The 25,007-nt window shown below is 37.8% G+C and overlaps 2 protein-coding genes across 5 annotated transcripts in view; one reads left to right on the plus strand and one right to left on the minus strand.

The window, feature by feature from the left end:
* The window catches only part of CFAP95 (cilia and flagella associated protein 95), a 132,565-nt gene extending 128,660 nt beyond the window's left edge, over positions 1-3,905 (minus strand). The window contains exon 1 of one of the 2 annotated variants that reach the window (XM_028493891.1): positions 3,785-3,905. In XM_028493891.1, coding sequence (XP_028349692.1) covers positions 3,785-3,816 — 32 coding nt within the window. In that variant the 5' untranslated portion in view covers positions 3,817-3,905. The remainder of the gene's footprint in view (positions 1-3,784) is intronic. The other variant, XM_028493893.1, reaches the window with a different exon arrangement.
* Positions 3,906-3,976: 71 nt separating this feature from the next.
* PTAR1 (protein prenyltransferase alpha subunit repeat containing 1) overlaps positions 3,977-25,007 on the plus strand; it is a 47,744-nt gene continuing 26,713 nt past the window's right edge. The window contains exons 1-3 of one of the 3 annotated variants that reach the window (XM_007118193.4): positions 3,977-4,145; positions 14,433-14,602; positions 23,909-23,975. In XM_007118193.4, coding sequence (XP_007118255.1) covers positions 4,060-4,145; positions 14,433-14,602; positions 23,909-23,975 — 323 coding nt within the window. In that variant the 5' untranslated portion in view covers positions 3,977-4,059. Of the gene's footprint in view, positions 4,146-14,432; positions 14,603-23,908; positions 23,976-25,007 lie in introns of those variants that run through there. The other 2 variants (XM_007118194.4, XM_028493890.2) reach the window with 2 other exon arrangements.

Consider the following 25,007-nt stretch of genomic DNA (forward strand, 5'->3'; position numbering starts at 1 on the left):
ATCCCAGTCTAATACTTATATATATAATTATATTTATATTATGTACAATTTGTTTTGTTTATGATGAAATAAAATTCATTTTTTATGGCAAGATGAGAAAAGTTTAAACATAAAATTTTTCTTTGCCTGGTTGGGCTTCCTCCCTCCCCTTTAGCATGTTTTGTGAATTTGTGTTAGCCAGACCTACATAATGTTCCTTCTTAACCTCACAGAGTCACAACTCTTAAAGAAAATAACCTTCCTTCTTAATCTTGTAAGGGGCCATGATAACCCATGACCCATTCATTACTCCCTTTGTATGTGTAGATCTGGATTGTGTAAACTGTCAATGATACATTATTTGACGTATCACACCTTGTCTCAAAAACTTATATAACTGTGCAATGACTCTAAAGTGGAACAGTTCTCAGAGCTTTCTGAAAGACTATCTCCTGGGTTATAATCCTCAGGTTGGCTTGAATAAAATTTTCCATTTCTTTCTAAGATCAACTATTGAATAATTTTTTGTCAACATATATATATGTTAATGCAAGTTCATGTGCCCAACGCACAGTGAGGCCAAACAAACTGAAACGTCGGAGTGTGGAGCAGAGAAAGGTTTACTGCAAGGCCATGCAAGGAGATGAGGTGGCTCAGGCCCTAAAAAGCCCTGAGCTCCCCAAAGGGTTTCTGCAAAGCACTTTTAAAAGCCAGGTGAGGGAGGGGGGTTGCAGGGTATGTGATCAGCTTATGCATAGTTCTCTGATTGGCAGATGGTGAGGTAGGAGGGTGGTGTCACAAGGGTTAACATTATCAGTCCTTAAGCTCCAGGAGGCCTGGGGCTATGTGCTCAAGGTCATCAAGTAGTTCTTCCATTTGGTGAGGCGGGGTGGGGGATGTTCACATCTGCAAAACAACTCAGGAAATTTGCATCAAATACTATTATCTAGGTACTTCATGGAGGAGCTAAAGCAGAGGATATGGGGGAAGGCCTGTCCTGGGAAGGCCCCATGGGGGTCCTCTTGGTTACATATAATTGTCTTATATGCTGTTTTGGTACTTGTTTTTGTCATTATATATCTACCTTTTCCCCCATCATCAAATAGTCTTCTAAAATATGAAAGGAATGATTTGGGGGAGGGTATGGGAGGACGGTCAAATACATTCACAGGACTGTCAAATAGTCTTCTAAAATATGAAAGGCATGATTTTGGGGAGATTAATTTTTAAGCGAGTCATGGTTGCTTAAAAATCAATCTCTAAGGGCTTCCCTGGTGGCACAGTGGTTGCGAATCCGCCTGCCGATGCAGGGGACACGGGTTCGTGCCCCGGTCCGGAGGATACCACATGCCGCGGAGCGGATAGGCCCGTGAGCCGTGGCCGCTGAGCCTGTGCGTCCGGAGCCTGTGCTCCGCAACGGGAGAGGCCACAACAGTGAGAGGCCCGCGTACCACAAAAAAAAAAAAAAAAAAAAAAAAAAAAAAAATCAATCTCTAAGAAAATTATTATGCATAAGAGATAATTGGCTAATTAACAAATAAATATATCCATGTTTTTATTAACATATACTTTAAAAAACTTCTTATATTACAAAAATTATATTTTGTTCTTCATGTTACTTAGAAAATAAAATTATCCTATAAATATACCTCCTCCTAAGCGTTTGCTACATATTCTCCTAGTTACAATGAGCTTTTTTTTTTTTAACATCTTTATTGGAGTATAATTGCTTTACAATGGTGTGTTAGTTTCTGCTTTACAACAAACTGAATCAGTTATACATACACATATGTTCCCATATCTCTTCCCTCTTGCATCTCCCTCCCTCCCACCCTCCCTATCCCACCCCTCTAGGTGGTCACAAACCACCTAGCTGATCTCCCTGTGCCTACAATGAGCTTTTAAATGACTAAACAGTATTTCATCATATAGATTTACTGTAATTTAATCAATCCCCAAAGTTGGGCATTTAAGCTATTTAAAATATTTCATTATTAGTAAGTGTATTTTGCAGATCCCTGAACATAAATCTCTGAATCCTTCAACAAAATCATGCTAAATTCATCATATCCTATTATAAACATATCATTATTAAAGTCACATGAATTTCAATTCTCCCTTGAACCTCAGCTTCCTTATCGGCAAAATAAGGGGATTGGGTCAGAGTCCTAATATGCTCTAACTATAAAAAATTCAAGTTCTAAACATAGCAGATCCTTAATAATTGGGTGAAACAATTTGTGAACTCTTAGAAGAAACATAAGACATACAATTCACACCTTTCAAATGAAGGTAGTGTGTGTGTGTGTGTGTGTGTGTGTGTGTGTGTGTGTGTGTGTTGGAAGGGGACACACCGAATCATATAGGATGTTATCTTCCTGGAATATCAATTTCACTTCAAGATTTGGGAATAAAGTTTGCTGTTGCTGTTGTTTTTCCTGTTAAATATATTAGAGTGAAATACAAAAATCACACTAATTTTTAAGATAAAAATAAATTCTTTGAAAAAAATGTCATATTTCTGAGTGTGTCCTTTAAGCTCTGCCCCAGAAGTCAGGATTTACTTCCCACTCTTATCAGGAAAGGATGCAAGGCTCTGATTAATTGAATAGGAAGAAGACTTATCAGTGAACTCAAACCATTTCAGAATTGGCACTACATTTTAAGAGTAATTAGGACATTTGAAGTTGTCTTTGGCCCTGGAATCTAAACACAAATTCACTCCACTGCCTCATTTGAGAACTTGTCAATATGTTAAGGTTTGTTTGACTTTACTAAATCAAACCTGTCCATCTTGCTTTTCTATAATTTTATGTAACTTCTAGCTCATTTCTTTTAAAACCAGAAGGCCAAAGTCCATGCAGCAGGTGTAGCCTTTCTAAACGTACCCATAGGGAGTATCGACCACTGAATATAATTTATATTTCTCATTCACTGCTTTATAATTTTGCATCCAGCGGATGGTTTTTACTTTCACAATCACCAACCCTACTACAAATGCTCTACATATGTTTACATTAAACATTGAGTTTGCTTTAAAAAAAAAGTTTCTAAAAGACTTCAAGGATTAAGTAAAAAGAAACAAAAGCAGCCGGATTTTTTCTAACACAGAGGTTGAAAGAAAATCTGATACATGAAAATTTGAATTACAGCATTTCAAAATCGAAATGGACTAGAAAGCCAGTTTTTCTTACAAAAATTATTTGTAGCAAGGCAAATAGCTATTAAGAGCAAACCTTGACAGGGACTTGGTTTTTTAACTCCAAAACTAACACGCAACGTTCATAGGACACCAAATGACGTGCAAAGCAAAGTACACTCGATGTAGGAAATCTAAAAAATACCTCTGTACTTCTACTCCCTATATGGAGAGAGCAAATAACTTTTCCTTTCCTTTCCTTTTTCTTCCTTTAATCCATTTATTAAATTTTTTAAATTAACTTTTTGAAAGCGTCTGCTTAGTGGCCGAAATTGGCACGCAGGTACAAAAGGAGTTCACCAATACGGTCCAACTGGGCCTCATTCCGCCAAGGGCGTCTCTGGACGGCCTCATCCCTCCCACTAAGAAAAGACAGGGAACAAGCTCTCAGAACGCCAAGGGACTAACTGCTTAAGAGGATCTTCACTCTCGGTTAAACTTTCCTCCAGGAGCATTCTGGGACTGGCTCCTTTCCTGAACAGCTGAGGACGGGTGGTCTGGGCGGGGTATTTAGGCCAGACCCTGGCTCTGGGAGTGACCTTAGGACCCCTCCCTCCTCGGCCCCCAGTGGACTAGAAATTAAAATGAAAAGTGTAATACAGCGACCTGAGGTAACTTTGCAAATAAGTCTGCAGCATCTTCTCGGGCGCTTACAAACTCGCTTACGAGAGGAAGTCAGGGACCAAGCTGCCAGCCTCAGCCTCATCAGGGACCACACACCGGCCGACCGCGGGCTGACCCGGAAGTGATCGGCGGCGGCCTTCGAGGCGGGGGCAGGGGCGCGGCCAAAGCGGCGCACACGCGCGCGCTCCCCGGGAACTCCCGCGGGTGGCTCGGCGCTTTCCCGGAGGCGCTCCCGAGCCACCGCGGACGCCGCCAACATGGCCGAGACGAGCGAGGAGGTGGCGGTGCTGGTGCAGCGGGTGGTGAAGGACATCACCAACGCCTTCAGGAGGAACCCGCACATGTGAGTCGCGCGCCGGCGGTGCCCCCGCCTCCGCCGCCTCCGGGGGTCGTCGGGGGCGGGAGGGGGCGGGGCCAAGCCTCGAGCCGACCTCGGACTGCAGGTCTTGACCCGCGCGCTGCTCACAAGAGCCGACGGAGCCGGGTCGGGGCCCGACAGTTGTCGGCCGCCGCGGGGCCAGCTTTCCGCTACCGGAACAAGCTCTCGGGCGAGTCCTTAGAAGTGACCTCGGAAAATCAAAACGTTGCGACTTTGTTTGGTTTTCCTCCCTCCCACCCCTTTCCCAGGAGTTCACGAAACTCGAAAGACTTCACCCGTGTGTCCACGTCCCACATCCGTTTAAAGGACACGGTGTGGGTCAGTATGTGCTTTGTTAACACAACTCTTTTGAGGTTCATCCCGGACCTTGGTAAGAAGGGGTTACTGATCATCTAGTCTCCATGGGCCAAAACCCCCTCAGTTTACTAGCCGAAGGTAGCTTGAGGCTGCTTTTGACTTTCGTCTCACCTGTCCCAAAATTGTAGAGGAACTTCGATGAAACATTTTGTTTTGAAGGTGAACAGGGCATTCTCAAGAGAGTAGCTTCTGTAGGCACAGGTTGGGTCTGGTGGGAAGCAGATGAAACCTCGACACTTTTTAGCATTAGCTGATTCATAGTTACAGGGAGCATATTAACTCTCTTTTAATTCAAACGCTGCTGCCCTCTTTAAGTAGGACACCACAGAACTGACACATGTATCTTTCCCTCCTTCCTTTCCATTTTACTTGGAGTACTCCGGGAAGATCCGGTAAGAGACTGTGTTCTCTCTGATACTTCTGCTTTTATGTAACGAAAAAGAAGCTGTTAAAGGAGAGATGTATCTACACATTGTACAAAAGAGTAAGGAAGAAGCAAGAGTGTAGCTATTTTCCTATGCTTCCTCCCTTCATCTCACCTCCCCTCAAGAGAAAGAAACATGTAATCCAGTTTTACATTGTTTTCACTTTACCTAATTGCTTATGGAGTTTTGTTTTTTTAAAAAATATTTTATTCTTTAAACTGGAACGCATGAATTATTCTTTTTAAGCATTCTAACTCCTTAAGCTTTTCCACTGAAAAGAGGTGCCAAACCTTCATCTAAATGAAGTGTTCTTTTCCTTCAAGGTGATGCCCTCAGATGTCTTGCTCCCTCGTGGCACACAGTTGGAGACCTGCAACTGTGCCTCATTAAAAACAAGACACTGCTGGCCTCAAAACACACCTGTCACCTCTGACAGCATCCACTTCCTTTCCCCTTGTGACTGCTGCCTTTTTCAGAATGAGTGTTTGGAATGATTTCCTGGCAGTAACCATAGTGGGCCCTGGGCCTTCTAAAGAATGCTTTGATGCCTTGTTGTATATCAGTCTTTCAGTCCCCTTTTGAGAATGAGAGCTTGAGTGCAAGTAAGAGACATTCTCAAAAAAAAAACAACAAAGGACAAATGAAATGAGTATTTTCTCATCATTTGGGGTTTTTTTTCTTAAAGAAATTGAGGAGGTTAGAAAGAAGTCTAATAAGTACAGTAATCATCTTAGTTTGTCTTCTTTGAAGTAGACTAGAAAAGCATCAGTATTTCATATTTGAAAAAACTTGAGTTTCAGTGTTCATTGGCCTGGCATGTTGACAGTACAGTTTGGAACACATCCCAATTCTTCTGGATCATATATATATATATATATTTTTTTTTTCGGTATGCGGGCCTCTCACTGTTGTGGCCTCTCCCGTTGCGGAGCGCAGGCTCCGGACGCGCAACCTCCGGACGCACAGGCTTAGCGGCCATGGCCCACGGGCCCAGCCGCTCTGCGCCGTGTGGGATCTTCCCGGACCGGGGCACGAACCCGTGTCCCCTGCATCGGCAGGCGGATTCTCAACCACTGTGCCACCAGGGAAGCCCTGGATCATATTTATTGAAACTCATTAAGGACTTTAATGCTCCCCCATCGCATTTTTTATGAGATCTCATCAATGTGCTCTCTGCCAGTGCATAACTTATAATTATTAATAAACATTTGGGTCATTCAGTATTTTTTAAAGTTTGAAATAATTTGGGCCTTTGAAATAATATGAAATAATGATATAGATCTGAAAATTTTAAATAGCTTAACTCATTGTTTAATATTAATCTTCAGGTATATTTTAGTACATATTCCCTACAGTAACAATATCTCCAGTAATATTACAATGCGTCTTTAAAAATGTCATAATTTGGACTTTTCAAAATTGCTCATACTTCCTCCCCTCATCTAACCCTTTTACTTCCAAAATATATATGCTCTATTTCTAGTTAAAAGAAAAAGGCAGGGCTTCCCTGGTGGCGCAGCGGTTGCGCGTCCGCCTGCCAATGCAGGGGAATCGGGTTCGCGCCCCGGTCTGGGAGGATCCCACATGCCGCGGAGCGGCTGGGCCCGTGAGCCATGGCCACTGAGCCTGCGCGTCCGGAGCCTGTCCTCCGCAACGGGAGAGGCCACAGCAGAGGGAGGCCCGCATACCACAAAAAAAAAAAAAAAAAAAAAACACAAGAAAAAGGCATCATTTACCTTCAAAGTTAGTACCTAATTACACTTTTCAGTATTATAAAAGAAAGTTTTTTATTTTTTACTTTTTGTTTTCCTCTTTTCTACAAATACAAGATAGATCATAATGTTATTAGGCAATATCTACTACAGTAAATATATTGACTTTGTCTCTGGAAATTTCTAGCCAGTAGGAGTTGAAGATATAATGGGTGAAATGTGGATTTTGTTACTGGTGGGTATGGATAGGTTACCCTTTCTCAGCCTGTTTCTTTTTTCTCTTTTTTTTTTAAAATTTATTTTATTTATTTATTTATTTTTGACTGTGTTGGGTCTTCGTTGCTGCGCGTGGGCTTTCTCTAGTTGTGGTGAACGGGGGCTATTCTTCGTTGCAGTGCGCCGGCTTCTCGTTGCGGTGGCTTCTCTTGTTGCAGAGCATGCATGGGCTCTAGAGGCTGATGAAAACGAAGGAAAATCACCTCACACAGTGTCTTGCACTTAGTTGCCACTAGGTAAATAGTAGACTTAACCTGAATCCCTGTGTTCCTTAGGAAATATATGGGCCAACTGAATGATGAGTGTGAAGCACTTTATAAACTGAAAAATACCATGCAAGTGTTGTTTGTGTGGTTGACTCCTAGAGAATACTTTGGAAAAATAACTGAAGGCTTGACCCAGCGACAGGTATTAGCTTAATGTACTGACGCTGTGCTAGTGTGGAGGACAGCTGTTTACAGTGTAATTAGGGTCATGTCAAAGTTTTCTTATCCAGAAAGTTATTAGTTTTTATTACTCTAATATTTATTGAACTCTCACTGTTTATGTAGCTACCATGTTCACAGTATGGAATAGGAAGAAGTATAAAATACAGTTCTTGTACTTCAAGGCCCTCAGATATATCTGTGATGTTGGAAATGTTCTTTATCTGTCCTGTCCAAATGGTAACCACTAGCCATATATACCTATTGAGTGCTTGAAATGTGGCTAGTGTGAAAGAACTAAATTTGAAGTTTTATTTAATTTTAATTGATTTATACATAATGGACACATATGCCTGGTGACCACTATATTGCACAGTGCAGGTCTAGATGGAGAACTAAGACTTGTATGTATGAACAGTGCATTTACCCTGCAAAGCAGTTTATAATAAGGGCTGGACTAGCAGTGTGGTAAGCAAGTTGTACGTGAGTCTGTTAGTTAAAAGGGAAGCTGGGTATGTCTGGGCTAGTGCTGTTAGGGTAGGTGGGTTTTTGAGTGGCACTTTGAAGACAAGGTAGGATTTACAGTCTTGGAGACCTCTACAAGAAGCAGTGAATGGACTAAAAGTAACAAAATGTGATTGAAAAGATAAAGTAGGGACAGATAATGGAAGTCCTTGACTATCTGACTTAATTTCATTCATTCCATCGGTGCATTCAGCAAAAGAATGTTTCTATTTGATAGATACAATGCTGGTCTCTAGGTATATGGGGCTAGGATTGGGGTATAGATTGATGAACACACCACACTTGGTCCCTGCCCAGTGGAACTTTAAACAAATCAACAAACAAATTATGAAAAGAGCCCCAAAGGATAAGAAGGATAGTTTGAAAGAATAATAACAGAGAGGACTAATTTAGGATGGAAGGTCAAAATAGTTTTCCTGAGGAAATAGCAATTAAATTGAGACATGAGGCTTGGATAAGAGTTGGCTCAGGGAAAATATACTTCTTAGGCAGTGGGTAGGCCCCAGTGAGAATTTTTGAGTAAGGCAGTAGTAATGAAAGGCAGTTTCAGATCGTCTGCAAGTTGAACTGAAGAATAGGAAAGCATAGAATCTTAATTGACTTCTTACACTTGATTTTTATCTATTTATTTGAACAATAGTATACTTGTAAAAGTTTGGGTTTGCAGTCTCACAGTCCTGGGTTTGAACCTTGGCTTGTTATTTACTAGCTGAGTAGTCTCAGACAAGATTCCTCATCTATAAAATGGAATTAAAATTCCTACTTTATAAGATTAATGTGTGGAATAAATGAAATAGTGTATGTAAAACCTAAGAGCATTGCATATAATAAACACTCAGTAAACAATAGTAATTTGTGTATCTGTTTTCTAAATAGGGTCAGTAATATAATTTCAGTGATAGTAATCTTTAGAATTGAGAAAGCTTATGAGGTCTCTGAAATATCTTAATCACCAGTAAAGTTTTAGTTAACAATATGCAAGGGTCAGTTCTTTTAGATACTTTTCTAACTTTTTGGTCATTCTGGAAAGAATTCCAGTTTGAAGGGAAAAAAAATAACTATTAGATTAAAAAGATTTGTACCATTTGCTGAATCTTGGGCTGTTTTCTCTTCAGTCACTCCACATTACAGGGTTCAGTTTTAATATTTGGGGACCATCCTTACCTCCCCGACAGGAAGCTGGTCAATATTACTTTTGTAAATAAGTGGACCTACTCCAGTTAGACTGATGTTTCTGAAAAGTACAGACAAGAGAAGCTGTCTAAACATGAGGAACAAGGTCAGTATCAATGTTGTATGAACCTTGAACTTCATCTGGAAGTTAGTGGATCCCCATTGTGAAGTGAAGCGCTAAGGGAGATATACCATTCTGTGGATGATCTTTTTAAGTAAATATGTAGGTTCATAGGTTCATTCCATGTTGCTGTTCCTTTGGAGCAGCCTTCAAAGGAAACCTAAAAAGTGAGCACTGTGGTTTCTCATTGAGAAGATTGGAATTTGATCACTGTCCCAAATTCTCATGTTTGTAAAAATCCCATGACCTTGTTAATGCAGATATTTACTTGAGTATCCTGGTTAAGCACCAGGAATCTAAATTGCCAGAAACCTAAAAATAAAAAGGAATGGAATGTGGTGGTAGTGAAAGAGTCAGAAATTTCTCTTAATGAGACTATTTCATAAGGAAATAACTGGAGATGTATTTGATGTTTACAGCACATTCATTGCAACCATGAATGATACAAAAATTATATAAGAAAATGTTTAATGTGAATTGTTAAATTAAAAGAAAAAAAAGAATTATAGGGGCTTCCCTGGCAGTCCAGTGGTTACGATTCCGTGCTTCTACCACAGGGGGCACGGGTTCCATCCCTGGTCGGGAAACTAAGATCCCGCATGCCATGGGGCACAGCCAAATAAATAAATAAATAAAATTTAAAAAAGGATTATAGAAGAGTATGTCCAATATAATCCCACTTTTGTAAACTACTTAGAAAAAAAGGATGCATACCCAACATTAGTGGTGGTAGAGGGATGACAAATGACTTTTAGTTTTTTTTCCCTGAATTTTCCAACTTTGAGTATGAAATTAGAATTTAAATAGCCAGAAATCTTGCTAGAGCTCTGAAAGGAGTTAGTCTAAAGCCTGCTTGCTTTCACTGATGTCTTTATTTTCACTAGTGTCAAAGGTTTTGGGCTAAATAGTAGGAGATCCAGATTTTGAATTAAGCCACTAGCACTATGACCTCGAGTAATCACGTTAACCTCAGTGGATCTCAGTTCCCTCGTTTGACAAAATGAGAGACTGGAGGAATGAAGTCCCTTCCAATTTCAAAGTGATTCTGGAATTCTGTTCTAAATTGTCTGAAAAAAAGTGGACTATGACCTAAGGGACTAGGCATAGGAGAAATCTGAAGTCAAACACACTGTTATTTGGAATCTTACTGACCTACCTTTATGAAGTACATGTTATATTTTTAGGAAGCAGCAAATCACTGTATCTTAGGGTCAAATCACTTGACAAAGGCTTAACTTTCTTTGCTTTAGCTTACCATTATCTGTTAACCAAGGAACTTTTCTGGTTGACCTCAGGCTCTTAACTGAATTAATGGTAATATACTTCATCTCTGCCTGGTACTTTGTAGCTTACCACAGTCTTTACATTGTATTATTTACTTTTCATAACTGGCAGGGAAGGCATTGTTATTTCTGTATTTCAGATGAGGATACTGATGGCAAATGCCTAGTCAAATTCACATTGATCAGTGGTAGAATGGAGACTAACTAGAACCCTGGACCTTAGAAGATTGAGTGCTTTTGTCTCTACATCCTCCTACCTCTCTTTTGATGTTTCTTTTTTTTCATAGTGCTTTATATTCCCTGATGTGACCATTTTCATTCTCTTTACAAGAGAATAACTTTTGGGTTTCTCAGTCATAAAATTTGAAAGCTGGATGAGACCTAGCAGCCCATTTCTCTTATTCAGAAACGTAATGCAATTCCTCTATTTTACAAATGAAGAAATTGAGGTCTACAGAGGCCAAGGAGATAGAGATATCAATACATATATAGAGAGATATATCTATATCATATTGACAAAGCTAGGATTTGGACCCACTGCATTAGAAGGAAATCAGAGGTAATGTTCTTTTGGAGAGTCAAGAAGTGATATTCTTTGAAAACTATTTGAATATTATCACTGAAGTGCACTGATAATCAGCATTCCAGTAGCAGTTATTGAGCACCTGCTATATCCAAGGCATTCTTGTTTTTTAAAATTATTTCTTGGAAGGCTAATAGCCAACTAAAGCAGTGTGTTTTTATTTGTGCAGATGGTTCTGTACTTTCATTTAGGTACCAGATTATTAGTTGGGCATTTTATGTGTGGTGTAAATAGTGAGCAAGGCAGGTTTTTACATTGTGAATTTAAGTAAAAAGTCCTCCCCCCAAAATAGACTATACTCAGAAGCTAGGATGTTTTTATTCTTGTTACTCTAACATTCATATTGTTGACTTTTGCAGTTCTTTGTAGTGTTGTAGGTGGTTGTTAGATCTCAGAAAACAGACTTTCTTGAAATAATTACACTGAGTTTATTATTTTTTAACTATAATTCTAGTTTTCTTAAAATATTGTTTTACATAGTAATACCTGAACACCAGAAAATACCAGCAATTCAGACATGTATTTAGTCAGTTATAGATCTAGATGTGGCTAGTTGTCCTAATAGTGTGTTAGATTAGATTAGGTTTCATATCACCAAATACAAAAATATATTTTGAAATACTGGACATTGGCCTCAGATGCTCTCTCAGCATTGCCCCATTCTTCCTAAGAACTTCATTTATATTACTAGAGTGGCAAAGTGTTAACATTTTATTTTAGATATTGACACAACTCCCCAGCAAAACCATCAGCTTTGTGTAGTCTGGGACCACCTTGTTTTATTCATTTTTGCATTTTCAGAACCTAACACAGTATCCCATTCATTGTAGTACTCAGGAAATGTTTAGATAGTACTGGCATGGTGTATCAAAACACCCCTGAGTCAACTGAGTCAGTTGTCAGGACAAAAAGCCTTAGGTTCCAAAGTCTACTTGGGAGTTAAATCAGCTCAAAAGAATGGTTAGTGACTTGCAACCCCTAGAATACCCTCTTTTATTGATATATCCCTGTGTCACTAATGAAGTGATCAGTAGGAAGTAGGTTACTTCTGAGCTATCCAGTTTAGAGTTTCCAGGACGGATTTTATTTTAGTTCCACAGGCCTCCCACCAGTTTGTGATGGTGGCCTAACAGATAAAGAGTGCTTTTCCTATAACCTGTAATTGAACAGTTTTCCTCTTTGCATTTGTCAGCCAGCATACTGTCTTGGCAGGGGAATTCAAGGGCATAATAGATGCTGTCACACATAAGCTCTGAAAACCAGTTCTTTATTCTGTTTTTTAAAAACACATTTAAAAAAAATCTGCTTAGATGCTCTAAAAATATTTATGTCAACTGCTCTTGTTAAAAGGTTTCTTGTAAGTTATTCATTAATTAGTGGAAGAACATACTATTTGAGAAAGGATGTTTCACATAGACAAGAACTGTAAATTCTTTATAGTTGAAAGGAATGAGTGTAGGTTTTACAAAAATATTTTTGTGTTTGCTGCTTCATTTACTGTGTAAGTCAACTGCCCTATGTATTGTTTATTAAATCTCTGCCTGTAATGTAAATTTTCTTTTTTTTTTTTATTGGAGTATAATTGCTTTACAATGTTGTGTTAGTTTCTGCTGTATAACGAAGTGGATCAGCTATATGTGTACATATATCCCCTCCCTCTGGGACCTCCCTCCCACCCCACCCCACCCCCATCCCACCCATCTAGGTCATCACAGAGCACCAAGCAGAGCTCCCTGTGCTATACTGCAGGTTCCCACTAGCTATCTGTTGTACACATGGTAGTGTATATATGTCAGTCCTAATCTCCCAATTCATCCCACCCTTCCCTTCCCCCACTGTGTCCACATGTCCATTCTCTACGCCTGCATTTCTATTCCTGCCCTGCAAATAGGTTCATCTGTACCCTTTTTCTAGATTCCACATATATGCGTTAATATACGATATTTGTTTTTCTCTTTCTGACTTACTTCACTCTGTATGACAGACTCTAGGTCCACCCACATCTCTACAAATGACCTAATTTTATTCTCTTTATGGCTGAGTAATATTCCTTGTATATATGTACCACATTGTCTTTATCCGTTCATCTGTTGATGGACATTTAGGTTGCTTCCATGTCCTGGCTATGGTAGTTCTATTTTTTGCCTGTAATGTAAATTTTCAACTTAAGTTGATGTGGATTAAGGGATATAGAAGCCACCACAGATGAAAATGGTCAAATCCTGAAATGTATTTTGTGTTTTAACAATATTTACATATTAGCATGTTTTTTATTTTAGAAATGTATAAAGAATTATAAAAAAGAAAAAAAATGGCCCACAGTGTCACTGATAATATAATTTTATTAATAATCTGGTCTACATATATTTATTAGCAGGCAAACATAAATACATTTTTGACATTTAAAAAATCATATGTAATATGTACAAGTAACTAGAAAATTTAAACTGTATAAAAATAAATCCTCTCCCCAAAAGGTTCTTGGTATCCTTTCAAGAAATTTTTTAGTGCATCTATATATCTTTTTAAAAGATTATACAGGGACTTCCCTGGTGGTCCAGTGGTTAAGAATCTGCCTTCCAATGCAGGGGACGTGGGTTCGATCCCTGGTGGGGGAACTAAGATCCCACATGCTGTGGGACAACTAAACAACTAAACCCATGCGCTCTAGAGCCCACACACCACAACTAGAGAGAAGCCCACAACCAAGAGCCCACGTACCGCAATGAAGACCCAGAATAGCCAAAAAAAAAGAAAAAATAAAAATAAAAAGAAAAGGACTAGGACTTTGCCCTTAAAAAAAAAAAAAGATTATACAAAGGGCTTTGTGCTGTACATTGTGTTTGGCATTTTGCTTTTTTTGTTTTATGTATCTTGGCACCCTTTCCATACCAGCATACGCAGATTTACCTCATTATTTTTTTTTCAGCTCTATCACATGGATGAACCATATTTATTTTACCAGTCTTATATTGTTTGATACACATTCAGAGTATTTCCAGATTGTTGCACTGTTGCCATGAATATCCAATGAATTCATATATTTTGGCACAGGATAATTTCTGAACAGTAGAATCACTGGGTCAAAGGGTATATGTACTTTAAAAATTGACAGACATTTTCAAATTTCTATACAAAGATTAGACCAGTTTTCATTCCTGTAACAGCGAGTACAGCATACTAATTTTTCCATATTCTTGTCAGTATTAGCAAACTTTTAAAAGATTATTATTTCTACCAATCCAGTGGTGAGCTAAATATTTTTAAGAAAGGGAAATATGTACAGTTTTTTAATATTCTGTAGGATATGAAAATTTTTGAAAAGGCTAGTGTTCTTATCTTTAATTCTTTTTTATGTTTTACATATTAAGAGATGAAATTGGCCTGATCCCATGTCCTGAAGCTAGGTATAATCGGAGTCCCATAGTCCTGGTTGAAAACAAACTTGGCGTGGAGAGCTGGTGTGTCAAGTTCCTTTTACCGTATGTCCACAACAAACTCCTTTTGTACAGAACAAGAAAGCAATGGCTGAACAAAGATGGTAAGTATGGAGTCCATCCTATTTCTTTGACTTTTAGAAGCAGCATGAAATATAGTGGGAAGAACCCTCTCTGATGTTGCCATTCCTGGATTCTAGTTCTGGCTTTTTCATTCACTGCCTGGGCAGGCATTTAACGTCTCTGTCAACTGAGGAGCTTGGACTCATCACTCGTTTTCTAATTTTGCATCCATGATGATTCTGTGGAAGGTGCCTCAAGCAGGGTGCCAGGCACTCTACTGCAAACAGATATTCTGTTTTTTTTTTTAATGTATTGGGGTCATTTGTAAGATATTTGAAAAAGCATCTTATGGCTAAAAACAGTTTGAAAAATCTGTGAAGTGGACTCTAGTCCCTACAAGCTCTGATTCTCTTGTTTCTAATCCTTTAGTACGTTATGAGCAATAGAACTCATTTAGTAGCAGTCCAAATGAGATAACCAAGGTGTGATGGTGGTAGTTATACTGTGAACCAGGTCAGTGGTTTATGATGGTGCTGTTGTACTTTGACTCCCAAGTAAGCTCTGGCCCACTGTGTTCTGTTCCTATGCTGAAATGAGCAAAAGAAAACCATCCCATTTCTTCATTTTTTCTGCTTCTCTGAGGTAGTTCTTTGCTGCATCAGACAATCCCTATTCATCCCACCTGGTGTCTTTTCCTTGTTTTCCCCCTATGTGATGTTAAGCCTCCATGTACACAAATTCAGTTTACTCTTTAGGTAAACGTAAGATCTGAGTTCTCACTATTTTGGAGAGTGCTCATCCAAGACCATATTCTTGACTGTTTCTGTAAAGCTCCTTCCCCTTCCCACATACAGCAATACCTTCAAAAGTGCTCAGTATATCTGGTAGCTAATTTTGAATAAGAACTTTGTTTCTTAGAGAATTTTAATTATAAGTTCAGTAGCCATTACCGAGGGCCTCCTCCTACCTGAAGCTGTTCTAAGTACTGTGGGGGATAAAAAGATGAATACCTGTTTCCTTTACTCAGGAAGCTTACAGTTCTCTTCGTGGAGAATAGTGTTGCCAAAGGTGACATGCCAATTTCCTTGTGTTCCTCTTGGCATTGTCCTTAATATACTGTCATAATAGGTTAATAGCACTTTTCCCTGTTTAGACCAGTAGAAAAGGTAATCTTATTTGAAGATTTAATGTGAAATAGTTTCTATTTTCTGTTTCACTCAATTAGTCCACTGATATTTATATTTCTTAATTATAAGGCTATGTCTAAGTTTATGGCATAACTTAAGTCTGTGGTAGAAACTTAAAGGCATAAGTTTAGGCATAAACTTAAAGTTAAGGGCATTTATCTGTTGTTAGACCCTCTTTCATTCTCCATTCCATTACGCTATAGTCGTTTTCATCAACATTAAGGTACAAAGTAGCACCATGTGAATCCATCAAGTTATTTTTTTGCCTAACAGAGCTATATTGTGTATGTTCTGGCACACAGAAATGTATAATTGAGCCAATACATAACTAACTCTGCAGGGGGAGACAAATGATGCTCTTGTAGAGAAGAAACAGTATGAATTTGAAAGTGTCAAAGGCTGTCGTTTCAGATCATTAGCTTTTGCCCATTCATGTATGCTAGCCCAACCCGCCTTCTTCCTGTAGTCTTCCAAGTTCTTCTCTCCATTTCCCTCTTTCTTGTCTTTCTGGGCAGTGCACTGTAGGCGTTGCTAAATCTCCTCATCAGGTAGTTTTATCTTGATAGACCCAGGAGAACCCAGGCAGAGGATCAAATGGTTAAGCTCACTCACATGAATTTCTGACATCTAAGGTTTGAATTCTGATGCAACTGTGCGTGTGTACAGAAGCAACTTGATTTTATCTTAACCTATATCTTCAGGGAAGCAGTTTTCAATTTCACTTTTTGGGGGCAGCGACAGTATAGTTCAATGTGGTGTCATATATTACTCAGGTTGTATATTATTGGTAAAAATATGGAAGTGAGTTTCTGATTTGACAAAAAAAGATACCTGAAAATGCAGACTGACTGACATAAGAGTGTTCTGCTAAACTTGTGAAGTGAAGAACACAGTGGTGAATTTTGCTAAGGAAAGAAAGTTAAAATTATTAGGAAAAAGCAGTTATTTCATGAAAATCCTATACTTTTTAAATTTTTTATAGGAAATATACATATAAGAGCCAAGTGAAGAAAGCTGGCAGTTTAAGAACAATTTCAGAAATGCCAGTGTCTTTGTGATTGATCATGCCCAAATCCTAAGCATTCCCTTAAGAATGTATTCTGTAACTGCAGGTGACCTTTATTCTGGGGATGTATTTTTTTTCTTTTTAACCAGACTGAATTCATGCTCTCATTAGTGTGCTGAATTCCTTAGATGTTTGAAAATCATCTGTATTAGTCAGGGTTCTCCATAGCAACAACCAATAGAGATTTTATGTATATATATATACATAAAATGAGATTCATTATGATGAATTGGCTCACATGATTATGGAGGCTGAGAAGTCCCACAATCTGCTTTCTGCAAGCTGGGGACCCAGAAAAGCCAGTGATTTAATTCACTTTGAGTCTGAAGGATTGAGAAGCAGGGGAGCCAGTGGTTTAAATCCCAGTCTGAAAGCTGGAGAAGATAACATGAGGTGTCCCAACTCAAGAAGACAGAGGAAGCAAAAAAGGAGTAAATTCTCCTGTTTTCCTCCTTTTGTTCTATTCAGGTCCTCAACAGATTGATGTTCACCCACATTGGGGAGGGCAGTCTACTGAGTCTGCAGATTCAAATGTTAATCTCATCTGAAAACACCCTCACTAATACACTCAGAAATCATGTTTAGTAATGTTTAATCTGTGCACCCTGTAGCTAGTCAAGTTTAACCATAGTTTAACCAAAAGTAACCATCACAGCCTCCCTGTTTAATTACTTAGAGAGAAACTAATATTTTTTAAAAGTGTGCTGCAGTAATAGCCATATTTGGTTTGGGAGAGGGGTGATACTGTAATTCTGATTTATGAAAAATACATGGCAGAAACAAAAAGCAAGAGAGAAGTCCATAGCATTGGAGTCCTGACTGAGTAGTGCTCTGTCCCACACTCTATCTCCAAGTCAGCCCTTCCATCTTTTTGTTGTTGTTGTTCTTCCCTCTTTCTCATAATGCTTGCTCTCAGTCCATCACTGAGCTCTCTCTTAATCTCTTCACTTCTTATTTCTCATCTGGACAAATATTATTACCTCGTAGTTGGTCTACCCCATTTTCGGCCTCTCTCTTCTGTAATCCATGTCCGTCATGCCACTAGTCAGTCGTTTCAAACAACACTTCTTAGAAACACAGTTTGAAAGATGCTTTTCTGAAATAAGTATCCTCTTGTTTCATGATGCCTAGAGGGACAAGGTAGAGTCATTATCCTTGGCATGGTATTCAGGGGCCTTCACGATCTGTCCCCAGGTTGCATTACTAGCTTTTTCCTCTACTTTTATATTCAGCATCAGAGGTTGTAGACTCTCAGCCCCCAGGCTGAAGCCAGCCCACATGTTTATTTCGTTTTGGCTTATATAATGTTTTTAAAATTGTTTTTAAAACAACTTTGTTGTTGGATAAACATTTCAAATCAGGATGAACTTCTAAAATTAAGATGGAAATACGGATTTCTGCCTTCACTTGAAAAATCAGAAGCCTTGGATGCATCCGTTTCTGCACAGCAGCAATTGGCTGAGGATCATAGCCTCTGCTTTTCTTGACTAGGCAAGCCTATTCCAGTTGTCTGCAACCTCCTCATGTCCTTCCGACACTGAAGCAGTGTCATTTGCTACTTACCAGGCTTGCTTTGCCTCTTTTTTGCCATTTATTTGAACCCTGGAAGCATTTGAGTTTGCAGCTGTTTGATGTTCATTCCAGCCACAACAAACACTGTTCCATTCTTGGACTTTGCTGTGTACTACTGCCTTAATTCCATGCCTTTGCTGAGGTCAGGTTCAGGTCTAAAGTTGTCATTATTGTTGTGTTTGCCAACACACACACGTGAAGCCTCTTGACTGCTCCAGGAAGCAACAATTACTCCTTTGCACTCCTGTGGGAGTCCTTATTCATACTGCATGCATAGTAGAACTTACCACACTTTATTGTAGTTGATTATTTAAACAACATTTATCCCAGCTAGATTGTGGGTTTGTTAGAAAAAGGGTTGTAGCTTGTCTTTATTTACTCAGCACTTTTATGTGTTCAATAGACATTTGTCAAATAAGTAACAAGAGTTTGGTAAGCAAGAGGTTTTAGCTTAGTCTGGCTATTGATTCAGTGACTGTATTCTGTAATAAACAAGACCTTTCTGATATTTACCACTAGCCTCACCTCAAGCCTGTCTTGTGGTAACCTGAATGTATTTTAGAGGGAGAGATTAATTAATCCAAGTTGACCTTGGATTTATTTTTAGATGCATGAAAACATCTCTGTTAGAGACAGTTGTCAAACCCAGTGTCCAGTACCAGGTGACTCTTCACCTTGGGCCATTTCTAGAATGCATTGAAGCCAAGAAAGCATATTGGTCTTTCTCTGACTTTTCTGTAACATCCTTAAATGTTCTCTTTGCTACAGCTGAAATTTAGATACTTTTTTCCCTGTGCATAATGTGCCCTGATTCATTTTCTCCTTGTGATGTGATGATGAGCTAGTCATATATTGGAGTGTGTGTAACAAAGGAATGGTTATTTGCTGGTATATGTTCTGGTGTTTGGAAAGAGATCTGTTTAATTTCAAGAGACTGTAGGGATATCAATAGCTCACATCTTGGTAAAACTGCAAAGAAATGGTATATAGTTGATGAGATGGAGAGAGTGAAATAGTCAACTGTTGATTATACATGTTTATCTTTAGATCTTTGGTTCAACCCTCACTTGAAGACAGCAAAGTAATTGTAGACAGTGTGCTAGGTTGGAAAGAGCATCTTCTTTGCCAGAAAAACAGGGCTGGATTTAGACTCAATTTATCAGCACACTGAAGTCATTTAGCAGTGATTTTAGGCAAATTACCTAACCTTTTCCTAGTTCCACACCAAAAGAAGGGAATTCTCACAGGTCTCAGAGGATTGTTGTGAGGATCACATGAATTAGTGTATGTAAAGCACCGAGCACAGAGACTGGCATGTCATTGACTCTCAAGAAACACTAGTTTCCTTTCTCTCATTTATCCAGAGCCAGTGAGGAAGAAGAGCAGAAAAATATATATAATTCAGTAAGGATTCTTTAATTTAATTATGTCCAATATTTATAACCTAGTTACTTCTCCTTCATTGGCCCTTTTCCATTTCTGATATTCTACTTCACGCCCACCTCTTGGATCTGACTGGAATGCTTCTTAAAGGAAGTCCCATCTGAACTTAAGTCCTGAATCAAGAAGAGTTAGCTGTTTATCAAAGAGGAAGGAGGAAGGGCATGTGACTGTATGTGTTACTAGGCATTACTGGTGGTTGGCCAAGGCTGTTGATAAGTTTTAAGTGTGTTTAGAGAATAAGTATGTTTAGAGAACAGGTGGGGTTTGAGAAGGATCCCTCCACTCAGCAGTCACTGCTCAGCCAGTTCAAGAGATTCTTTTCCTCCCTCTGGTGGCATCCAATCCCAGTATCATTTATAACTGGGCTAGGAGATACGGGCTTTGTAACAAGAGTTATCACTGAGTGCTTGCTGTGTGTCAGGTATTGTCCTAACACTTCATGGGTATGAATCATTTAATACACCCATGAGGTAGTACTATTATTAGCTCAGTTTTGCGTATGAGAAGGACACTAAGGCACAGAAAGATTGATGTGCCTCGGAACTTCCCAGTCAGTAGTAGAGCTGGGCTCTGAACCCAACAGCTGCTGTTGCCCTGCTAGGGGGAGACCCTCCAGTAAAAGAAGTGCTCTTCACACATCCACAAAATGAAAAGTGGGGACTTAGGTATTTTCTGTGTTAGTTTTTGCCTTGTGCTGCTATACAGAAGTATCTTGCGGAGGATGAACTCCTCTTCATTTATGGGTGGGGAAGGAGAGTTGCATTAGAAGTACAAACAAATAGCAACTATGATTGGTCAAGTACACATTTTTTTTAATGCAGAAAGGGAGAGTCCAAGAAACTAAATACCAATTTATCTCATTATCTGGGAAGTGTAATGGATTTTGAAAAATTGTGGACTTAAAAAAAAAATTCCAGAGGCCTTCCCATCATGCACAAACATTTTCATACAGCCACTTAATAACCAAGTGGTTTTTTGTTATTGTTTATTACACAGGTTTAGAAATTTAGACAGCTTCGCAATAAGAACAACTGCCTCATTTTTTCTGACTTCTTTGATTAATTGATGTTGAGAATATTCATTTCTTGATAAGTAGTAATGGTGTTTAGTTGGACAAGTATTTATTGAATCTAACTGTGTGTCAAACAGCTATGGAGAAATGAGATGAATCTCATTGCTTACAACACTAAGGTTGATGTTATGATCCCCATTTCATAGATAAGGAAACTGAAGTTTAAAGACATTAAGTTATGTAGGCAGTAAGTGGAGAAGTTGAGATTTGAACCCAGGCAGAATGGCTTTAAGGCCTGTGCTCTTACCACTTCTCTGTGATGTGGGCAGACTTGGAATTTCTTTTGGGCAGAGGCCATATTTTTTTCATCTTTGATGAATGAATGGGTAATTTGAAGGTGTATTAGAGAGGACCTGCATCCAAAAAATATACAGTCTCATCAAGAGGATAATATTTATATAAGTTCAGTAACAAAGTAAGATATACACAACATAGAGATGAAAGATTGCTTTCAACCATGTAGGTCAGGAAGGCCTTTATAGAGAAAGATGCTTTTTTTTTTTTTTCTTTTAAATTCAGGGATAGGAGGACATTTCTGGCAGAGAGAATAGGAAGCAGATAAATCTGAGTTATAGCCAGAGAAGAAAAGCTAGGCAGATGGGCAGTATGTTTAGGGAATGGGCAGTGTTTGGTTCAGGTGGAATGTAGCATATGAAGGGAAAGTAATGGAAAGCCAGGCTGACAAGGACATTGGGACCAGATTCTGTTTTCCAGGTACATTTCTCCAGCACCCTCGGCTTTAGTCATGCTCAGGGTACCCATAATCTTTTGAGAGCATACTGTGTGTGAAGTTCCCTGCCTCTTTACCTTTGCTCATACTTTTTTCCACAGTCTGTAGTACCCTTTACTGTCTTACTCATTTATAGTCTTCCCTGGGTACTCCAGTAAGAATTAATTGCAGCTGCTTTGGTGGTCCCCAAAATGTGGTATATGTTTCTACTTCACAATTATTTTAGTTTGCCTTATAATTGTTTACATATTCTCTCCAACTAAAGGTTAACCTTCTAGAAGGCAAGATCAGGTCTTGTATTTCTCATAATATCCATTCTCTCAGTCCTGTGGGCCCGGTTTAATCTCTGCACATACTCAGTACTTGGTATATTTTGGAATTAAAGGAATAATGGTATAGAAAATTGTATTTAATTTCCCTGGTAAATGTTAAATTAGTGCCAAAAACTACTAAGAGTAAAAGAAGGAAGAGATTTATTAGATTGTTCTTTATAGACATATTGACATTATATAATATATACATTGATATTATATAGTATGTTTGTAATATAGACATTTCATGATGCTTGTAACGAGGAAGATAAAGTTCAAGAATAAATGTGTGCTAATCCTACCTTTTGTTGCTCGTTTATGAAATGTTATAATATATTCAGTAGTAATGAAATCATAGGCTCACAATAAATGTTAATCTCTTATTGAGATGGTTGAGAATTGAATAATTGATTTTCATATTCACTAAAATATTTTAAGATGACTGTAAGGATGCACTTATGTGTATTTACTCTTAGATTTTTAAAAGTTTATCTTTTACTTAAACAGAGAGTGCCCCAATTATTTATTGTAGACAGACATTTCAACTGCAGTATAGAGTTATTAAAAGCAGTCAGACGCTGTCATTGCACATACTAATTGGGTGACTCTGGGCAAATTCCTTAAACTCTCTAGATGTCCATTTGCAAATATCTTGGATTATGATTGTGAGAATTCAATGAAATAATGTAAATAAAATAGTAATGTGCCTGATATGTAATAATGCTAAATAATTATAACAGTTTTTATTATTTTATTTACTTAGCATTTAATATGAGCTTGGTAGAGGTTACTGTAATTTAGTATTATGCCCTAGGCTGATCATCTTAATCCTAAAATTCTTTTTTTCAGTTTTAATAAAATGAAGACAATATGTCTAAATATTACTGACTTTGTTTTATTAAATATAGGCTTATGGAGCTTATTCAAGACCATGATAGATACATAGCTAATGAATAGGAATAGACTATACAATGAAAATAGAAAATAGTAAACAAAATCAAAAAATGTTTGTATTAATAATTGTAATTAAAGATGTAAATTAAAACAGAAACAAAGTACAATTTTTTTATCTGCCACATTCATTTTAAAAAATATACTTACATAGGTCAAAGTTACAGGGACATAAGTACACTCACGTAACTCTTGGCGATGTAAATAGATACCGTCCATTTGGAGAACAATTTGGAGGTGCTTTGTAGGAGCCATACTGATATTTGTATTGTTTGACATAGTAGTTCTACTCCTGGAAAAATATCCAAAGAAAATAATCTATGAGACAAAAAGTATGCTTAAAAATGTTTGTAGTAGTATTATCCATAACAGTAAAAACAAAACAGGAAACAGCCTAAAGAATAAGATAAATGATAATATATTAAACTGAAGGATTGTTATGCAGTTGTTAAAAATGCATACTGTAGCAATATAGGAGAATGCATAGGTAATGTTGAGTGAAAAACATAGAACAAAATTGTGCATTTATCATTGCTATAACTGTAAAAATGTGTGTAAGAAATAATCTTTGCAGGGGAATGTAAATGAATTGTTAACTAAGTTGGATTATATGTGATTTTCTTTTTGAAAATTTGCACGTAGTCAGTTCTTGAAATATTTGTGAAATTAAATGAATAGTGGTAGAGAAATTGTGTTTCTTTTTTTGTGCCAAAAACTACTAAAAGAATGAATAGGTTACTTTGATTATTCTTTATAGACATAAAGTGGTTTCAGTGTCAACTTTTAAAAAGTTATACTTATCATCAGTAGAAGAAAATCTTCATGTCTTTGTATCTGAGGATAATCTTTGTGTCTCTGACAGCTTAGAACAAAGTTATCATTAAAATTACTGTGACATGAGATATAAGTATAATGTGATATATATATAAAAAATAAAGAGGACCTTAAAAGAAAGAGAAGCCACACCTTCAAGGGTAGGACTGTTTGTTTTTAATATGACTTCTCTTTATTTTAGAATTGATAGATGTCACATGCACCCTGCTACTTCTGAACCCAGACTTTACCACTGCGTGGAACGTGAGGTACGTCATTCTCATCAGTGATGAAATGAAATTGCCCAAATTTCTGAAGACATATAAGCCCAATGAATTGTTAGCTTTTTGAAAAGTGAAATATAAATCACATATTCATGGCATCTTAAACTTATTTCTTCTTTATAATATCTCCATGACAATTCTAATATACACTTTGCCCCTTTTTGCATGTTTATGTCTGTTCTCCCTAAACTTCTTGCCTGAAATATAAATTTTCATGTTGAATTACAGTATACCATTTGATACATGCTTTTATCTTCCTTCCTTTTTTAGGGGGGGTAGAAGGAATCAACATAATTGGTTGTATTGTAAAGTGTTGGTTAGTATATTTGAGAAGCACTGCAGTGCAGTAGAAAGTGTAAAAGTGAGCATTCAAGGTCACAAACTGTTAGTTTAGTCACATTGTGACCTCTGTGGGCAAATCATTTGAAGTCTCTGGCACTCAGTATTTTGGAGAAGGACCACATTTTATTAGTATCTTAAGTTCTTTAATTCTGATTGTTGTCGCTTTAAACACAGAATACTTTATAGAAGTATTAAAATTCAGGCCAGGTTCATTTCTTAAAATTTTCATTTAAACAGTATGTATGGTTTTTAAAAATTGGTGGTTCTTTAGACTAACACAAATTTTCCTGGAGGAAAGCAGGATACAAATTGTAGATAAATAAAAGTGAAGTCCTGTTGAACATTGTGAATTCATTTAAAATTTCCTATAGCAAAGAGCCATAGATTATAGCTCTTTATCTTTAAAGATGACTTAAACAATACTTTAATTTTCTGTGAATTTTAATTCCACGTTAGTATTTTATAATACCCACTGAATTTTAAATTTGTAACCAGTTTTATTAAATTTAGGTAACCTCTATTATTTGTTTAAAATTGTCTTTTGACTGATAACGATCAGATATTTAAAGAGTGAGAAAGGATAGAATGAGATAGAAGGCTTTAAAAATTTACAAATTTTAGAATTCTGATTTTCTTTCATGGAAAGCTCCACAGTGGTTAGGGAGTAGACTAATG

Source organism: Physeter macrocephalus, chromosome 9, assembly GCF_002837175.3.
Source record: "Physeter macrocephalus isolate SW-GA chromosome 9, ASM283717v5, whole genome shotgun sequence".
NCBI lineage: Eukaryota > Metazoa > Chordata > Mammalia > Artiodactyla > Physeteridae > Physeter > Physeter macrocephalus.